Here is a 14,878-nt window from a genome sequence, read left to right as displayed (position 1 = left end):
ATGTTCTTGTTTGACCTGAACTCAATGAAATCAGATATTGGGCAGTTAAAACAAGATGTAAAAGCTCTTGAAGAACTTAACAGGCAGCTATTTTTAGAGTCAGTTGACATACATAATATGCAGGTAAGTTTGTTTTTGATTCAATTGACATACATAATACCAACTGTATTAGAAACATCAATTTCAGTCGATTCAATTTTTAGACTCAACTTCCAGCAGATATTCCACATTCAATCTTGATCTAGGGATATTTTAGCAACAATAAATATTTCCTCGAAATTCCTTTAGGATATATGACTTTCTGTTTTTTTTCCCATATAGGACAGAATAGATTGGTCTAAAACTTTGAAAGGGAAATACTTTAATTGCTTGGGATATTTCTTCTCATTTTATTGCATATGGAAAATTTTTATTGTAAGTATGCATAATTTTGATTGAGAGGAGCTGTGCGATGTTTTCTTGTATATATCAGACATCAGTTAGACAACTTTTCTAAAAATTATGTGATGGTTTTGATATTTACATGTTAAAAAATTCCATGCCAAGTATTAAATTTGAAAAAAAAGTAACAAATGTGAATAAAGTAAAACCTCAATATAAGGATACGGATACTCTGCGGATTTAGAAAATATACCACAGTAGAGGGATTATTGTTATATCGGGAGGTAAGAGAGTTAGTTATGTATTACACACTATAGGAGATAAGGAGATAACTATACACTATATATATAAGGAGTGTGAAGGTGCAGGATAGCTGCTTTTATATCATAAGGTATTGAATTTCGAGAGGAACCCGAAGATATGGGACTGCACAAACAAGTTTCTGGGGCCACTTGCCGAAGCTGACCAAGAACTGGACATGTCTATGAAGTACTTTTCTAAGTCACTCTTAAAAAAAGTTAAAAATTAGCGATTAAGTTATTTGATTAATTAGTGTGTGATTATGATATGCCCAAATTATTTAAGTGATGCCAAAAAGTGAGGAAAGCCTGTTTCTGGGACAAGAGGGTTTTTGATTTGTATAGTAATGTAATTGAATTTAGATACCAAGAGTGATGAAGATAGATGTCAAATTGGAACTGATTTACATGTTAATTTAAAGTACCTTTATTTAACATAGTTGACTCGTCTAGGAGGTGTCATGGGGTTGAAAGGGACCCTGCAGTGAATGTAAATTTTGGTAGTAGGGAACGTCACGCCAAAAATTGTGGTGGCAAGAAAATAAAGAATAATGTTGGGAAGGAACTGAAGTTTTGATAAAACAAGTCAATCCCAGGGTGCTGAAAATAATAATGTTGTACAGGGTGCCGAGACAGGTCTGAATCCTGACCAGGAAGGGAATGTCCAGGATCATGAAGAAATATCCATCGCTGATCAAAATTTTGATAAAAGAGAAAATTCCCCATTAATACTTACTGAGTATGGGAACTGGAAAGAGCTGGTGTTGAAATTGAGATCAATTTGTAGGGATGAATTTGAAGTAAAAGTAGTACTGCGGGGAATTAGTCTAACCTGTTGGACTAGAAGAGATTTTGAAGTGGTTAAAAACTACCTGTTACTAACGAATGTTAAATTCAGTACATACCCATGCAAGTTTGACAAGAATATTAAGGTGGTGATCAAAAAGTTAGATACACTAAAAGCAGTGAATTGAATGAGGTCCTTTTGGATTTGGGGTTTGATGTTATTAAAGTTGCACAGATGCACAGTGTTAAAACCACAGAGTTAGAATAATATAGAGCATGCACGAGGGGTTACAATGTGAAGCAAAGATCGGAATCACGTGACTCCGGTCAAAAGGCTGTCAGGGAATCTCGCTGGCAATGCTTTCCTTATGGCTATTCGTATGACGATCTACACATGCGGTCTTATTTTTGATTAGAATGGTCAGCACTTGTGCAGCTTTCGGATGTTCTGAACAGTTTAGGAAAGGGAGACCAGTATCCTTTCACAAGGGAATACTTTTTTTTGCTTATTCCCCTTCTTATAAATTAAAAATTGGAATATTAAATGGACGATTCAATGGATTTCTGACGTGGTCCCAGTTTTTAACGATTCCATTTTGGATTTAATTCAATTAAAGTTTCAAGTTTTGGTAAAATTCAAATGTCGCAAATCATTATTAAATGTTTTAATAGAATTTTTGGTAATAAATGATTGAAGTAATGAGTTTTATTAACTTTTAACTGAAATATACGTCTCTGCAAGATTTGGCAAGCTAGTGAGCTTATTCGAATTTCGCTCAACTGGAAGAAAATATACTTTTCAGAATGAGAAATTTATGGCAAATGTTTTATTTAAACAGAATGTATTGAAAACACACCCTCTAGACATAGGCAGTTTTGCATAAAAATGTATAACTACCTCTAAAAATAGTATTTTTATCTCTCTTCATATACAATAAAAATATTACAGAAAAGAAATTTTTTTATTGATTAATTTGTGTTTGCTGTATGTGAAATTGTCCTCAAACAAGAAAATCAATTAATTAATCGATTAATTAATTTTCAGTCAATATCTTTATTAGGACCATCTGAGTTAATATCTGAAGTCACTATGTGTACCTCAGATGTTAACTTGAAGAAAGAATCATTCTAAAAACTACTTAATGCCTAAAAAAAAATGATGATTCACATATGTATACTTCTGGAGTGAAGAGATTACACATATGTCACATGTAACATTTATGTACTCTGAATTATTACATATATACGCTACACAAAATTTCATTTCTTATAATTTAGAAAAGTACTGACGATGAGGTATTGCAATTTTCTTGAAAAATTAATTTTATTCCTGAAATATTATGTAAGTGTTTACATTTTTGTATGATAAGGTTATAAAAGGTTTTTCAGGAATGTTGGAAATGAAACTTTTACTTATTACTTGAATATTTCATGACTGAATATGGTATGAGTGTGAATGTGTTACATTACATAACATAATATGATGCATTATAATTATATACTCAAAATAAATGTATGATTAGAGTAATTTTAATGTTCTTGGAAGATAATTTTTATGTTTTAATAACCCCTAGTTAAAATAAATTTTCGAAATTAAAAGTGACAAAGTGAATGTGAGAAGAGAATATTTAAAAATATAAATGAAATAGGCTGTATATATAAGAGATAGGTTATATATATAATATGATTTAAAAAATCAAAAGTCTTAAATTATTAGGAATTTTGGAAAATAAAAAAATTTCGGTTTTCAATATCTGTTTATATTGTATGGAATTGATTTTTTTTTTTCAAATCCCACATTCCCTAAATATTTTACAAAAGAATGAATGAAATTCATTGAACAAATGAAGGAAAGTTTTCATCCACTCTCGATCTCGTCAAATTTTGTTACAACAACATCCTAGCATTAACACGAAATCACTATGTTCTGCGAAAACGAGCCAAATGTAATAGCGCAGAACCTGTTCTTTCCCCGACCTGACAATACTGCTCATCTTTTCTTCACGTTCGACAAGTTTTATGAATAGCGTGCGCTGTCTATTATATCTTTAGTCTATGGTTAAAATTAGTGAGGAAGGGAGGGTGAAAATGCCCATCCCGCTATGGCTAGTGGAACTCCCATAGATGGCCAAAAGCAAAGAAATCTTTGATGTACAATTTTTGAACTACTTGAAGATTGAAGTGGTACCCTATAAAAGTAGTAGAAGGGTCCCTCAATGTTACAGTTGTCAGGCATGGTTTCACACAGAATTTTTTTTTATCTTCTAGGGACGTAAGATGCATGAAATGTGCAGGTCCCCATAGATCTGCTGATTGTTCTATCCAAAAGGACAAAGACCCCCCTAAGTGCATGAATTTAGGAGGCCCCCCATACAGCCAACTTTGGAGGGTGCCCTAGGGCCCCAAGAGTATGGAAGAATAGGCCCCCCTGTGAATTCAAACCCTAAAACAACGGAGAGGAGGAAAAAGAGTCCGTAAGGGTGCTCTTCTTTTGATGATGGGTACAGGCAGCGTTCGCGACTGGAAAAAAAGCTTGAAGACCTGTTCTAGAGGGATTTATAGTTATATATTGAGTATCATTGTGTAGTGAGGTTTCACCATGTCACATGTATAAAACATTGATAAAGCATCTGACACATTTCTCAGTGTTTCAGTTATAGTTGATAATCATTCATTTTATGATGATAAGTTGAAAATTCTTAATTGTGTAGAAGAATCAATATTGAAATGAATATCAAGAAATGTATAAACACACATCAGTTTTGTACATTTCTTTCATTTCAGTAGATTGTTTTTGTTCATCTGCATAAAAAAAAAAGGAAGTTATAATGTGCGGTAAATTGAAAGTTTAATTTATTTTCATCTGAATTTTCATTTAATTTTCATTCAAACTTGAATCTTTACGTTAAAGAGCAAATTTTTTTTTTATCTATATAGATAAGTCAAGTCTGAGAATAATTTGTTCTAGCTAATTAGACCCATGTACAATTTAATAAGAAATTATGCGAGACTGAAACAAATGCAGAGATTGATTTCTGCATGTGCAAGAGGAGAATTTGGCTTAAGGCCCCAAAATTTGAACACTATATATGTTCATTGACTAATTAAACATCTTTTATCCCAGTTGCAGGAGCTCTCTGATTTCTACTTTGCCCAGGGTCTCCCCATGTCCAAGCCACCCCTGCAACCAATGCCATTGTTTCTTCCTTCAAAGATAGTAGATCTCCTGTTTGTAAATAAATTTTAAGTTTGTGTGTAGACATGCTGCTTTCATTCTGGCCAAATTTGCTATAATAAATTCATAAAAATTTCTTTGATACTATTTTCGAAAACTTTGTTGTTTCTGTTGTGTTGCACTTTTTAAACATTGGCAATCATTTCTGTTTGGGCTCGAAGAATCTCCAAAAGTTTACATGCCTGTCTTGAAACAATGCATGCTCAAATCAGTATTTTATATGCAGGTGTCAGGCATGTAGTTAAAAAAAAATATGTTCTCAGTCAAAATTTTCACATGCCTTAGACATGGCAGGCAATAGATTTGTCCAACCCCGATTTTCAGTAAGCATGCAACTAGGGTGTGTGTACTGTCATTAAAACAAGCAGTATGTATATCAAAGACTGGATGAAGTAGATTTTGCTAACTTTCCAAGGTTTTTGTGTAGAGTTTCATTTACCCTGTATATACGGGGTGATTATAAAAAAACTATCCCGACATATGGGCCCCTAACTATCCTACCATTCACAGAAACTGAATGAAATTTTGGCATAAGGTATTTTGAGGTATGCGCTCAAGAATGATATGGAAAACAACAGTGTCACTCTAACAGTTACGGTTACAGTGAGAAAATTTTGAAAATATCAAATGGCAACACCAAGTTTTTTGTATTGGAATGCGATCTCCATACTGAAAAACACTAAATAGTGTGGCATGGCACCTGTAGCACGAAAATCCCCGGAGCTAGGCAAGGAAAAAGTAAAAAGGACTTTGCCGTGCACCAGAGCATTAATGTTCGTTTCATTTGTCACACCGTTTCTTCGGCTGAGATCCCAGCCTGATTAGTCCTCCACAAGGTCATGTGGAAAATTTGTGAAACACAATAAAATGCTTTATTTTATGCTGCTTCTCTGTCCTTATTGGTTGTCCTCACTTTTAGCCTATCTACCGCCGGTGATTTTCATGCTACAGTTGCCGTTCGAATGCTATTTATTTACTTATTTACAATAACCCCCCAGAAGGCATGAAATGCAAAAATGGAGATCGCATTCCAATACAAAAAACTTGGTGTTGCCATTTGATATTTTCGAAATTTTCTCACTGTAACCGGAACTGTTAGAGTGACACTTGTTTTCCATATCATTCTTGAGCGCATACCTCAAAATACCTTATGCCAAAATTTCATTCAGTTTCTGTGAATGGTATGATAGTTAGGGGCCCATATGTCGGGATAGTTTTTTTATAATCACTCTGTATATAGATTTGTTACAAATGTTGTGTGTTTTGCAGTGCACTGTAAACATAGTGTTTGATCGAGTTGGTAGAGTTGATCCAGTGACACGAGGCATAGAAATTGCTGTTGATTACATGGGCATAAATTTTGACGTAAGTTTATTTTATGTGATTTTTTTTTACTACATTCATAAACTGATAAAAATTACATTATAATTTACAATTTTGAAACATATTGATGCTTTATTATGCAACAAGTTTTTAGATAAGAGAAATTATAAAAAATATTTTTTGAATTCAGAAGAAATTAAAAATATTGCCAGCAAAGTTATGAAATACAATTTTTTTTCTTCTGTGCTAGATCTTATGTATTACTGGTGATTAATCATAATACTGGCTATGTCTTAGATAAGCATTAGCCTTAGTTATAAACTTTATATAAATATGTATTCATGTATAATATATATAGTCTGATGAGAGATCCAGCAACATTGCTGTATGAGGGAAAAAAATCAGACATCCCAGTCTTCTGTAATTAATAATAATCAATAATAAATCTAGTAATTGTCATCTGTTCTATCAGTTCTACAGATTTTTCTTTTGTGTAAAAAAGTCTTGTTTTGAATGTATGTTTAGATGTTATAAATTAAATTTCAAATTGAGTTTGAAGCTTTAATATTTAGATGTTTCATTTTTTTTGTTGATAAATTTGGTTGAATTTTCTTGCTTCATATCTCTATATGTTGTAAATGTTACAGGTGAAGTTTTGGTCTCAGCATATATCATTCATTTTGGTTGGTGTGATAGTGGTCACCTCTATAAGAGGACTTCTCATTACTCTCACAAAGGTAATAACTTCTCTTAGTATGCCTAAATATATATATGTATGTATATATAGTAAAATATGTCATTGTCTTTCATGAATAGATCTTTTTACATAATACAGTAAACATGCTTTTCTATGAAAGATTTAAAAAACTATCCTGTTTTGAATAAATAGTCTGAAATCAGATTGCTATTGCCACAATATGTCACTAAATTTCCTCTACATAGTTTTCTTATGTCATAACAAAGCAGTTTGTTTAAAGTATCATCATCAGCATTTTATTGTGCATTAGTGGGTTCTTTGAAATTAAAAGTTTTCTTGTGTGTGCAGCAGAAAATTTGTCATAAGAAACTTTCAGAGTTTTTAGTTATTGATTTATGAAGTAAATTTTATTCATTTTCAAAAATTTCTTCCCATGTATTTTAGTTTATATCAATCAATAATTTACTATTAAAAATACATGTCAGGATATCAAGAATTCTTGTTGGAATTACAAATTTGGTTAAACAACATCATTTTTTAAAAAATGATGTTAAATTTTTTAAAAAATAAACACATTTTTTATAAGCAATTTTGTATTCAAATCAATCATATAAATTAAAATCAGCATTTAAAACTGTTACAAGTATTGAATTTATTAATTTATGGTAATTTTTATTCACAGCAAAAAAATGACATTTTGACTTAAAGTTGGCTTTTTTTCCAAAGAACTAACTGATACAAATATTTTGTTATGAGCCACTCTCTGTTACTCATTCTTCTTTTATTTTAGCACAAAATTAAAAAGAAATAGTGTTTGTAATGCATGATACAGCGAACAAATGCAAACTAAATTCGCTCTTTTTCCAGCATAAATTAAAAGCAGTAAAACCTGATCTTGAAACCGATCGATGTACACTTGTTCTGCAATACAATCTTTACTGCTCTACTAAAGCCATCTATTAAAAACACTGCAAAATAAAAAAAGTGAAAAAGCCAAGCAAATCAATGGATTGGCATAGAAAAATAAGCTGCCTGAGCGGCATACAGGCAAATCAGGGAAGTCCCCTTTCACAGCACACAAATGGTGTTTGGGCAAATCTTTTAAGTGGTTAAGAAAGTATTATTAGACTCATCACATTTTTTAGTTGTGCAAAATAGTGCCCATTTGTCTCTTTACTTCAAGAATGTAAAGATTTTGCCATTGTATAAAATGTTGAAATCACTTATCATAGCATTTTCACAAATGAATAGGAGTTTGTTTCGATTGAAATTTAGTTTATTATTTTATTTTGGAATTGATACTTTGTTGGTACTTTTTATGTTAAAGAGTGAATTGAAATTTCTTTGCAGTTTTTCTATGCAATATCCAGTAGCAAATCGTCAAACGCTATAGTTTTAGCACTTGCCCAAATAATGGTGAGTTAATGGAAGTTTAAGTGATATTTTAAATTATTATTTTTTTGTGTTCAAGGTATAAAAATATTTTTTATTTGAATGTTAAATGTGTGTGACAATATTTTTGATTTATACATTCTGGATTTCACCTGCACTGGCCCATGAACCAGCAGTTGAAAAACATTGCTATATACTGATTTTTTAAAGTTATGGATTGCATCAAAAAAGTATAATTTCTTGTAGAAGTTATAGTTAAAAATATTGAAATGGCAGCAGCATAAATTTAATTTTGTCACACAAATGGTCATTTCATGAGCTTGAGTTATTGCTACAGAAGATGTGGCTCAAATTAAATAAAATTAAATAAAATTATTTAAATTTCTATAAAAGCATCTTTTCCTCTGGGGTGGACCTCTGGTCTCTACCTGGTCCTCTGTACTTCTGGTCTGAAAGGGTTAAAGTATTTCAAAGTTGGAAAATGTAAAAATTATTATTTGAATATGTAAAAACTATGCCTGATAAATTTTTTTTTGCTATGTATAACTAAGACCTGTTATGCTCTATGTTTCTAGGGAATGTATTTTGTTTCTTCTGTGCTGTTGATACGAATGAACATGCCACCACAATACAGGTGAAAAAAGTTTATTTCTTCAAGATTTGTTTTTCTAGTCACATATTAACTATAGAAAAACAGGTTGAGGGGGACTATACCTAGAAAGATGGGCAGGGGTCTGTGTGACCTCATAGCTTTTTCCAGCAATTTTTGAATATTTTAATATTTTAGAGCATGGTGTAATATTTTTACGGCATAATAGAGTTATAACAAAAAGAATTGGTGGAAACCATTAATCTATTAATATATTCTTCTTATTTAGTTTTTAAAGCATTCAGTGTAAGCAACCTCTCTTGATGTGCATCAGTGTTGAGGAAACTTGAGACAGGGGAAATTTTTATTTTCTATATTCCGGTAAGATTTCAGTGTTACGTTGCTTCTAGGTTCTGAATGGGATCAATGAGTGTGATCTTGCTTTGTTTTTTTCACAGTTGGAAGCACCTGACAATGTGCTTTCCAAAGGATTTCAACCAAGCTTGTCGATTTAGGTTTGAAAAAATTCACATAATTCAAGTGATGTGCAATACATATCTGTGTAAGCAATGAGTTTCTTGTAAAATATTTTAGAATCCTTGGCGTTCTATTGACGAGGAAGTGTTCCACAATATTTCATACACTTTCATTTTTAATAGTTTTTTTTTTTTTGCTGCAGATTGACAGGATATTATTGAAATCTCAGATATTTTGGTGTCAATTTGACATTGGGGTGTAGGTCAAGGTTTTTGTTGGTGCCTTCAATATAGTTTGCTTTTATTTTATCTTGTATTATTTCATTGTGGATCAGCTGAGACATTTTTGGATGTACGTTTTCATTCTGATTTACACATCCATCACCAATACAGTTGCTTAGAGGTTTTGCCTGGAGTAGTTTTCATTCTCTGAATTCTCATCATAACCACTACTGTGCTTCTGTATTTTTTTTACCAAATCTTTGTCAACTTCTGAAAAGTTTTCTCTTCTGTGAATCTTTGTCTTTTTGCCATTTTTACAGCAATCATAAGCACATAGATATTTCTACTTTGCAGAATAAAAAAATTATCGGAGAAAATGACAAAAATATTTGACAACAAAAACTGAGACACCTGCTAACTGGCACCCACAGATAAGAATGAAGGTAAAAAAGTCTCATGAATAGAGATTGCTGTATTAGATGCTCAAAGAGACTATCAGAATAATTTCGACCATACAAAACCTAATTGCGACAATGTTGGTAGCAGCATTATACAGTGAATGTGTTCTAAAATATATGGATGGGTCAGTGTGACACCTTTCCGTCTTTCTAGGTATATCCATTTGTATCTCTGTTTCTAAGAAAGATAATGAAAAAAATCTTTAGTGCAGTAGCAAGTAGAGAAATTTTTAAGCTTTTGGTTTGTTCTCACTTGAGATATGGGAGTAGCAAGAGCATGCAAGGTACACAGACCCTGTCCATCTTCCTAATTTGAAGAATAATTTGGGAAATTTTATAAGCACGAACAATACATTCATAATTATGTTATACTAGGGGTTGTGAAACTGTTTGTTGTGGCACCAACAACTTTATCAGGAGTGCCTTGGAGCGGCATTCCGACAAAGGCTTTTTAAAGAGATTCTTTGTTAAACTGCTGTGGGGAGCCACAAATAAGTGTTTGTTAGGGTAAGGGATGCTGTGGGTGGGAAAAATGAGAACCCATGGATTATAACATATGCCTAAACCTAGAGGCTGAGGTTATTTGATCACCCCCAATAAATTTTGTGAAGGGGGCCTGAGACTCTGAATACTTTTTGTAGGAGAACTGGCCCCCGATAATTAATGAATATACTATGCAATACATCCCTCCCTCTCTTGCACATGGGCTTGAGTCTGTATATATGAGACAACTTACAATTTTCATTGTAATAATTTTTTTATCATGCCGGTGCCTCTGGGTTACAGTTAATCATTTACTACTACTACACCACATATATATTTTGTTCATATTCCTCTCTTCTAACAAATTAGTATATGTTGGAATGTTCGTGTACGTGTTATGAACCTAACAGGAAGTGCAGTTGTTTCTGTGTAGTGCTTGCTTGCTGCCATTTGCCATCTATTTATTGAACTATGAGTGAAGTGTAATGATTGAACAATTGTACCATTGTAGAGGCCTATTGCTCTCTGTGAGACTTTTTAACTGGGAATTTTTTAATGGATTTACTGTAAAAAACTCAAGTCACAGAATATGTGGGGGAACATGTAACATCATCCACTGCATTAGCTGGCATGCTGTAAAATTTCAGAGTCAACTAAATTTTGATTGTTGGAGCTTGGCATGCTGAGAAAAGTGAGGTTGAAACCACCACTGAATTTATTTAAAAGAATATCAACTATAAGCACGTAATAGAAAAAAAAAGATTCCCCCTTTTTTTTCAATGTGTTTTGCCTGGAAAATTTGATAAAAATTGAATTCACATTTAATTCATTTCATTTATAGTTGTTCATACTTATTACACAAATTAAGGAATTCTGCTGATGTGAAATAAAATATTTTATCTTTCACTATGTTTGCTTTCTTTACCAAATAGGCCTGACTTATCCTTGTGGTTAACATCATAAACTTCCAATGTTTTTTTTTAGTATTTATTTGCAAGACCAGCAAAAACTTTCTATAAAGCAGCTTCTACTTTTTGTGCTATGGTTAGGTGTAGAGCAGATAGATGTTTTCTGGATTTCATGAAATCTGTCACATTTGCAAGCCATTCTCTTTGGAAAAATCAAATTTATTTCTCAGTGTTTTTAACATTTCACCAACCTTTGTGGTTTTACAAAATTTTATGTTTAAAATTTTTTGGATGTTAAAAAATTGATAGAATATATCGGTTTTTTTTCTTGTATTTCAACATCTTATTCTGCCTACAAGTCTTTTATTTTTCTTGCTGCTTATTTCAATGTTGCACTCGTGATCAAGAAATGGGAAAAAGTATTTAGCTGTTCTACTTATATTTTCATTCAGTTCATCAAATTGTGCAAGCACTTCCAATTTAAAAGTCATAATGTAACTATATGAGAATAGCTGTATGCTTACTGTGCCTGAATTTTTAATCTCAGTTTTATGATTCTTATCAAATAATGCTGATTGGCTTGTACTCTTGAAACTTTGTTCACTGAATATCCTGCCATTTTCAAATCGTCTGTAGCTTAGATCATCTGTTCAACTACCTCTTATGATGAAACAAACAAGGCTTTCGTGACCATTATGTAATAAAAAATCTAAATTTTTAGGGCCGTTAGGCCAATGTGATGGAAAATTTTTGTTTTCCGACATTTCATTCACACGGATGGCAAACATTCTGGTGGATACTTTCTTGAAAATGTTTCGCACCCATACTAATGAAATTGTTGGAAGATAGAAATTTCCCATCACGTCTGCTTAACAACCTGGAAAAATATGAATGCTTCGTATGACACTTTTGCCTTTCTATTAGAAATGTAAAAAAAGTTTAACTTTTTTTTAGGATGCTGTTTCTACTTTAGTTTCTTGCATTTATTTACACAAAACATTTTTCATTGGCAAATGCATATGTGGTAATAAACATCAAAGATAATGATTTTCAATTTTTGTATCTAAAATTAATGAGAAAAATATGATGGTAATGATTTCAGATTATGTAGTGCATATCCAGATTTTAAGATTATGTGTTACTTACAGGGCCATAACTAGAGGGAGGCAGGGGAAGGGCAACTGTCCCGTGCAGAAGTTTTAGGTAGGAACAAAGAACACCATTACAAAATTATCAAATTTTAAAGCTGTGGGGATGGCAAAATGATGTTTACCCCAGGCGGCAAAAATCCTAGTTACTGTTCTGGTTACTTACATAGAAATAAAATCGTTAACGCTATGTATATGGTTACTTATGTGCTACACTTTTTTTTTCTTCCCTATCGGCCAGTGTTGGTTTTATAACGACCGATGCACTTTAGTAAATCAAAAGAAAGAAAATAATAAGTGTGTGTATTTGTGCAAAATATCTTGTGAGTTTTATTGTCTGAAAACTTTTATTCTGAAATTTTTATCTTAATAATTACTTTTTTTCAGGTCTATAATAACTGAAGTTCTAGGAGATTTGCAATTTAATTTCTATCACCGTTGGTTTGATGTAATCTTTCTTGTTTCAGCGTTGTCTAGTATAGGTTTTCTTTATCTGGCTCATAAACAATGTCATGAAAGTGAGATATTATAGTACATGTTCTGTATAAGTGTTTTATAATATATATAAAATAAATATTTATATTTTTATGGTTGTTTTCTGTTTTTTGCAAGGGCTTATGAGTAGATAAGTATCTACTCATAAGGCCCTCCACCCTCCTTACTGTGCATAATTGTTGCCAGTCGAATGGATAATTTTTAAATTAATTTCACTGTAATAGGCATGACTGAATGAGGGAATACTATGTTTCTGATTCACACACTGTCTCTAACAGGTTTAATCATATTATTTTGAATGCTTGAAACAAAGGATTTAGAATTTTTCATATAAAATGAGAAATTTTAGCGGTAAGTTTGAGTCTTACATTTCTGTTGATTTTATATCAACACTCATACATAATCGTATTAATGCTCATTGATCAGGTTGCTGGATGCCAATATATATGTGATTTTACCCGTATTTAAAAAAAATGTCCCAGTGTGAAAAAATTTTTTTGAAATGCATACTTTTGTTCTGTATTTTGACATTCAGAGAAAGAAAAAATTTTAAGTCATTAGGCTAATAACTCAAAAATGCCTTAAATAATCTCAAAACGTTTTATATAGTAAAATTATTGAATTTGACCACCTCTATTTGACCCACCTGTTTATTGAACCATTTTTCAGGAAAGGATTGTAGAATTACAACCCATGTAAGTGTTGATCAGAAAATTGTTACGCCATAGGTAGTCAACTTACACAGGCTTCAGTTGGTGTACTATACATTGAAATTTGTGTTCATATTGAATTTGTTTTCTTCTACAGAGTGATCTAAAAGTCAATTAATATTTGAAAGTTAAATAATTCATGGAATAATGCGTGCAAAGTGGCTGGCAATGACATGGGTTTTTTTTGTTGAAAAGTTAAATCATAAAAATGGAGCTAACAGATGGTACCTGGCTAACTTTCTATCAATCTTTACTAACAGATGCATTGTAATTCTTGTTTTGCTATCTGGTGAAACAACATTTGTTAGCCATTTTTGTAATTATTTTTTGAGGTTTCAATAAAACCCAATGTTGTTTCTAGCATGTGTGTCAATTTTTATCCCTTTATGTATTATTCCTTGAATTAGTGAATTGTTAAATGCTAACTGATTTTTGGATCACCCTGTGTATAAAAATGTGAATACTGTACAACAAAATGGTACTGGTTATAATGAAATCAATAGTTGTTGTAGTAGCGTCATTTTTTTGTTGAAAACAGAGAAAAAAAGAAATAATTTTTTCCCTGGCGAACGCATATTATCGACGGTAGTTGGAGCTACCGCAGACTTATCATTTCAATGGGGGGAAGCAAAGAACATATATACTCAATATATTTCACCTTGTTTGTCCATTTCTCTCTCTCTCTCTCTCTTGTATTTTTTAAAGCTAACCCTTCCAACCTCCTTCCCAAATGAGGGGACTGTTCTGCCATCTACATTTTGAATTGACGATTCTCAGAGAAATACGTGTTCCGTACTTAGGGTGCGATTATAGTGCACGCGTGTTTCCGATTCTGGAAACCGGTGTGCACTATAATCGCACGTACCCTTAGCCACTAATTCACTCTAGCATCCTATTTTTCTCGATTGAACAAGAAATTCTATAGGTTATGCAGTATTGTGTTGAAATGATCAATTGTAACTTGGGGTATTGGTTCATTACATCTTTCAATTATACCATATGTATTTATTTAGTAAAGCATCGGAAGGCACATAAAGAAATACGTATGGTATAATTGAAAGATGTAATGAACCGATACCCCAAGTTACACTGGATAAAAACATACGAACAGGACATGAAATTTAGAACGGGAAGCACTTTGTAAACGGAGGTAAGGTCAAAGTCAGCAGCGGTTGAAGCGAATCTTGAGTATGATGAGCACACAAGGTCTGATGGTAGTCTATTCCATATCCTGGCTGATCTGCATCTGAAGCCGTGGAAGAAGCACTCTTTTCTT

General features: G+C 32.3%; 1 protein-coding gene across 2 annotated transcripts in view; it reads left to right on the top strand.

Moving 5' to 3' along the window:
* GPHR (Golgi pH regulator) overlaps nt 1-12,985 on the top strand; it is a 39,265-nt gene extending 26,280 nt beyond the window's left edge. The window contains exons 9-15 of one of the 2 annotated variants that reach the window (XM_089243645.1): nt 35-123; nt 322-414; nt 5,971-6,066; nt 6,672-6,761; nt 8,072-8,137; nt 8,689-8,747; nt 12,785-12,985. In XM_089243645.1, the coding sequence (XP_089099771.1) occupies nt 35-123; nt 322-414; nt 5,971-6,066; nt 6,672-6,761; nt 8,072-8,137; nt 8,689-8,747; nt 12,785-12,929 (638 nt within the window). In that variant the 3' untranslated portion in view covers nt 12,930-12,985. The remainder of the gene's footprint in view (nt 1-34; nt 124-321; nt 415-5,970; nt 6,067-6,671; nt 6,762-8,071; nt 8,138-8,688; nt 8,748-12,784) is intronic. The other variant, XM_089243646.1, reaches the window with a different exon arrangement.
* The last annotated feature ends 1,893 nt before the right edge of the window (nt 12,986-14,878 follow it).

This window comes from Pholcus phalangioides, unplaced genomic scaffold, assembly GCF_987345545.1.
Source record: "Pholcus phalangioides strain wild (caught in Gottingen) unplaced genomic scaffold, Ppha-v1.0 ptg000015l_1, whole genome shotgun sequence".
Lineage (NCBI taxonomy): Eukaryota > Metazoa > Arthropoda > Arachnida > Araneae > Pholcidae > Pholcus > Pholcus phalangioides.
Note: the sequence above shows the minus strand (reverse complement) of the source record. Positions and strands in the feature narration are given on the sequence as shown.